The following is a 5,976-nucleotide window of genomic DNA, read 5'->3' as shown; positions in this document are numbered from 1 at the left end:
GCAACTTTGTTTGATGCCTTTCTCAATATAACAGAGGCCCATCGTATAAGGTATTAGATGACTAGTTTTTAAAATCAGTGGATAGGAAGGTATTAATTAATAAGCAAAGTAGTATCCGCTCCTCGAAGATTTGCTAATTTGTCTTAGCAGTAATATTGTAGTTTCAGATTTTTGCATGCAGGAAAATGCATTACTTGGGACTTAATTTCATTTTAATATCGGCTGCGTTTAATGACGGTCCCTCCAATTTGGTTTCAATCAATGTGGACACAAATGATATGTGTTTGAATGACAGACTATTTATTTGTAAATCTGATAAAATTCTAACGTTTTCGTGCTGCCCTTATATGGGCCATGACACGTGATATTGTCGAACGTTTTAAATCAGTAGTTTTATACTCAATTTTTATGCTCCATCCATATTTATATAAAGAGATAACAGTTTTACTTTTATTTTCGATTCTACATACAGCTTGGTACAACCTGTACCACTTCCCGCACTCGTAGTACTGTAGCAATGTTCACTTTATTTAGGACAAATTCTGATCCAAGTTCACAGTGTTCCATGTTGTACACCACTTGTCTGTTTACTCTAGACTGGCCTAGACTATTTTGTGTTTCTTATTGTTTCCAGTATTATCAGAAAATTACGCATCTCTTGTAATTTCATTCTTTGCACTCCGTATCGTATTATTGTAATGTCTGTATCGTTGTAAAATCAACCTTGAATTAGACATACTCTGTTAAACAGCCAGTAATTACTGTTCAAGTAGTGGCTCTCTCTCCCTCTCTCTCTCTATTTATGCTCCACTCGTCACTCGTGCTCACATTATCGCTGTAGTTTCCTCTTCATGACATTTAACAATGTTTCCCCAAGGAAAATGTCCAGTAATAAATATACATACCAACAATACTAAGGTATACATTAGCGTTAAGCGTTATAGACGTTGCCGCCTTTCTCAAAGCCGCCTCTTAATTCCACAGCTGCATATGACAACTCTGTAGCTCCGGCCATTAAGATCCAGTCTCCAGACCCAACCTCTTATATCCTGTTATTCATCACCTGCCACTCAAACACTAACTGATTATTTGCATTCACCTGCCACTCAAACACTAACTGATTATTTGCATTACTAATTACGAAACTCCCAGCTTCCCTGGTATATACCATCTGGTGCTCTGTAATACGAGCTGGGTATTTTCTTACACTCAGCTACAATGTTTTGTCAGAATGCACTAAATATTGAGGCTGTTATGTTGACAGAACCTGCAATAATATCGCGTATGTTTTCCTCGTGGACTTGTTCGCCTGGTTACCAGAGAATACTTTGCATATTTTTCAAGATACTGCAGGTGTTACGATATTTTATACAAGTGCTTGTTAATCATAGCTTAGTAGGACTTATTTCCATCGTTGTTTTAACTCGTTTCATTATGTGTAGGACATGTCAGAATCACGGAGCAGTAAGACTTGTTGTCATGACGACGACAAGCGACGTTCGTCACCACCACGACGGAGTGCGCCCGTACTTCCAGGATTCTACTTCGACCCAGTTAGTAACCGATACTACAAGGCCGACAAGAACACTCCTCCCCCTCCAACCAAAGTCCGTAGAAATTCCTCTCAGTCCTCGGGAGGACGGAGCAGCGGTAAAAGAAAGTGTCAGTGTGTAGTAGAGCCTAACAAGCCAGCAATCGCCAAGTGTCCAGGCTCTCTTCCCTCCCTTTTGTTCCAGCGACAGATGGGGCAGATAAAGAGTCACGTGTTCCAGAGAAGAGCGTTCCAAGTGTCCGCGTATGGTCTCAAGAAGCAGGTGGTAGGCAGCACGTGCCACCGTGGTACTGTGTCTCACCTCCTGGTGAACGAGAAACAGGACATCCTCTTAGCGTCCGCCAAATCAGGTCATGGAGCTGCTTTGTGGAAGTACACTGTCAGTAAGTGTGACAAATTCTACGTCCACATAAAACGAGATGAAAACGTTCTCTTCTCCCCGGTCTCAGAGATAACAGACATCAGTTTCCTGCCTCAAGTAGTGAGACCTGGCTCCGCTGCTCTGATCAGCTTGTTGGGAGGAGCAGGTCAGCACGGCCGGGTCTCACTCCTAGACCTGGAGCAAGGCTCCTTTATCTCCACCTACTATGTCTCCCAGAGTAACGTATGGTCCTGCTGTTGGAACGCTCAGGACCACCACTCGCTCTGTATCGGGGCCAGTAAAGAGGGGTATGTTCAGGACATTGTAACCAACACCAGGCTGGTTCTCTTCACCAACAAGTCAGACGTGTTGAGTATCCGCTGTGCGGCCACCTCCCCACTTGTATACACCGGGTCACGTAACCGAATGTTGATCTGTCACGACCTCCGCGCTAAGAAGGCTGCCTTCCAGATCGAGCACCAGTCGTCCGTGGGCGACATCAAGCTGCTGAGATCTGAACAAACTCTGATCAGCAGTGCGTTTAACGGTCAAGTGGTACAATGGGATCTCCGGACACAACGCCACGTGGTGGCTTACCCGGGTCACATTAACGACTACGCTCCGGTAAAGTTAAAAGTGGACGAAAGCGAGAGTCTGCTTCTCATCCCGGGTAAAGACCTCCAAACTCGGATCTGGGCTGTGGACACGGGAGCTCTGATAAACACACTGCCTCCCCCTGCTGAGGACTCCCTCATCTCCCATCACAACATTCCTGCTTGTGAGGTTGGGCTAAACTGGGGCGGCTTCTACCCTGGGTTCGCTATCGCAGCTACAGGCTTGCTGCACTGGTACTCTCTCTAGAGAGTGTAAGTATATACAATATACATCCTTACACGCAGGCTCTATTACTTCCACTCCATTTACTATTTGCTCCAGTTAGAGAAAGTTCTACTTCCCTCTCTGAATTATATGATGCAGGTAAATTATACACTGTACAGTGTACAAGTTAACGAGGAGAGCGCGTATATAATAGTGTATCGTCGTTGAGATAATTGGCTAATTAACACACAATTTAACTAGTGGCATCGCTCTTTTAAACAATTTTTCCGTAATTATAATTGGTAGCAGTACTTATGAAGGGGCTTAGTATGTACCTGGTGCATGGCCTACCTAACTGTTAGTTCTACTTTCTAACATCACAAGTAAGTAAAATGAGTTAAACACTGAAAGTTAAACAGGTGCACTATCTTTAGTATATTGGGGTGCTTTACAGTTTACACCGTCTCGAGACATCCCGCGGTTATTAAAGGGTGTTAGTGTTAGTGTTAATTGGCTTGATGACGATGCAGAGTTTTGTTTTGGGCAGATTATGATAGGTTTTACACATACATATATTAATAATATTAGGTTTTATAATTTATATATTTAACGTCAGAAGTTGTTTTGTGTTTTAAAGGACATTGTTTTGATTTATATACACTGGAATTTGTGAAGCTTTTATCCCCGCAGCACGAGCGTGTTATTATTATATAAGACCGGTTAAAATATCTCTTCCACGTGAGAAGAGAATGCTCTGAAGAATCTGCCGGCTTTGTGTTTATCTCGCGTGGAATGTGCACTCGGCAGTTATTTGCTGGTGATTAGCATCATCTCTCGGAGTGAGATCTGAAAATCGCGAGCTTTCTCACCTGTCAACATTATTTTTTGTCTTCTTTTTTGTCTTCTTTTCCCTGTCAAATCTCGCTCTCTTTCTTATCCTCGTGACAGTCTTTTTCTTTTTTTAACAATCTGACATTCTCTCTTTCTCCTCCACAATCCCCACACTTTACACTAAGGATCGAGCAGTGTCACAGCACCGTGCTATGAAACTGTAGTGTGATCCAGTGGTGGTCGAGGTACACTAAATTGTTAGACCCTCAGTGGATCGATTAGCCAACTAGTCGAGACGTAATACCGGGCTCACGTAATACTGATATATTATCATACAGCATCAAGACTAATGGAACGCACGTATAGGCTAGATCAGACAGCTTATTTACGTACATTGCCACTACTATAATTTCCACCAGCAACTTCTCGCCCTGTTCTTGAGCACTTTTTTCAGGTTGCTCCATATTATATACAGCAAATACAGCAAATTTGTCTTGAACTGTAGTATATATTCAGTCACGATCTATTTCTATCAGCACGCTGTACAAGATACATCCCCTGCCCAGCAAGGTGTATGATGCACATTAGCGCAGTGACCAGTACTCAGCTGGACCTGTATATATTGTGTAGACAGCTGCGGTGGGTGCTCCAACCCCCCACTCACTCCTCACCAGGATATGTAACTGTGTGTTACACACATGCACCGTGTAGTTAAGGTGCTTATTAAGATCTCCACTGTGGCTTAAGAAACCGAGAACCTTTTCATAAACATGGTTGTTCTTAATGCCAGCGGAGATGGCTCGAGCTCTCTCTTGGCTCTGTTCCGTACAATTAGTCTTCTTTAAGGTTGTAATTAACTGACAGTTTACTGATGGTTACGCTTCTTTGCTTTCCGTAGAATTGAGACTGTGCTTTCCAATTTACATCGCACTAAACGATGGTTATCCATGTTTCAATCTATTCCTTTTAATTTTATAACCGAACGGAGTATTATTGAAGTTCAGAATCATGCATTTGAAATTGATATTACTGATGTTTTGATTTCTTGGATTATGTCATTGTTAGTTGCTCTGTTACTTTATAATTAGCTTCGATCAATTTTTAATGGCAAAGCAGAATTCGATGAACGTATGGCAGTTCATATCAAAGGATTCCCTTTAACTAATCTTGCTTTGATCGGTTTATTAATGCCTTTTCGGTTATAACTTACGACAGTTCTAGTTACTAAGTTATGTAATTTCCATTAGTTATATTCTTCTCCGGTTATGATTTTACCGATCAAATTTATTTGTCGAAAAAAAAGGTTCCTTGTTAAACCTCTTCACAAGAATATCCGATGGTGTAAGTGTAACCATTCATATTCTAAGTTTAAGCATATTAAAAACGCGTGGGTCAAAATACAAGTAGATCGTTTAAATGACAACGTCATTCCAACGGTCAATATCGCCAAGGTTATCTCATCTTTTAAACATTCATTTACAATTAGGAAGCGATCTCTTGTCTCATGATATGTAATGTATCTATGTATGTTTATTGTTATTTAATCTCGTGATTAAAAACACTTCAGTGATATTGGGACAAAATTCAGCTTCCGGGTCCCTCCTCCTATACAATATCGAGTTTCATGTTCGTTCATATTTGTGCGTAGCCTTTACTTTTACATGTATAGTACCCGCGACAATTTTACCAAGATATCCACAAAGGAACCTTTGTACTACGCATTTCTTCTAATTTGCATTTTATTGAGATTTTTTATTAATTTATTAATTAATTGTTATGGTCCCTGACACTCTCAATGTCCCATAGTAATACAACACCGCCCTGAAGTCATGTACGTTTGATCCAATATAGTCATGAGGGTTGTACACAAAATAATCCGCCTGTGTATTCCCAGACCTTTCTCTCTTCCCTCTCTCCTTCCCTCCTCTCTCTCTCTCTTCTCCATGACTGAGTAACTTTATACGCTCTCCTTGCTGTGCCTTCTGCTCGGGCACGGCTGGGTGGGGATCATGCGTCTTTGTGGACACGGGCCTTGTTTTCGTGGCCATTTCTTGTTTTGTTCTCTCGGGTACTTGGTCACATCTTGTGGAGACTTCGTGTGCAGATCTAGTCTTTAGTTTTTCGGAGATGTTTGTTTTTCTGAGGAATACAATTTGTTGGTGTTAAGATTGTATTGATTAGAAGTGGTTCAGAGAGGTGTACCAGGCACGCCTCCTTGAGTTGAGCACATGGTCCATATCCCACCTTGGAGTAGTTAGTACCGGTTATAAATGCTACTTTACAAATGTTTGTTTACAAAAATATAGTTAAAAACACAATTTAAAGTAAAAAGAAACCTCCTCCCTTCTCCAGTTACTCATGGAAATCAGAAAATCTAACTGTTAATTTTTATCGAGATGCGAGTGTGCTAACC

At 41.3% G+C, this 5,976-nt stretch overlaps 1 protein-coding gene across 1 annotated transcript; it reads left to right on the top strand.

Moving 5' to 3' along the window:
• Positions 1–1,445: 1,445 nt before the first annotated feature.
• Positions 1,446–3,417, top strand: LOC134812311 (DDB1- and CUL4-associated factor 4-like). The gene has a single exon (XM_063819691.1). The coding sequence runs from the start codon at positions 1,446–1,448 to the stop codon at positions 2,772–2,774; it is 1,329 nt and encodes a 442-aa protein (XP_063675761.1). The 3' UTR covers positions 2,775–3,417.
• The last annotated feature ends 2,559 nt before the right edge of the window (positions 3,418–5,976 follow it).

Source organism: Bolinopsis microptera, chromosome 3 (genome assembly GCF_026151205.1).
Source record: "Bolinopsis microptera isolate Bmic1 chromosome 3, MBARI_Bmic_1.0, whole genome shotgun sequence".
Lineage (NCBI taxonomy): Eukaryota > Metazoa > Ctenophora > Tentaculata > Lobata > Bolinopsidae > Bolinopsis > Bolinopsis microptera.
This window is presented reverse-complemented; position numbering and strand designations above follow the sequence as displayed.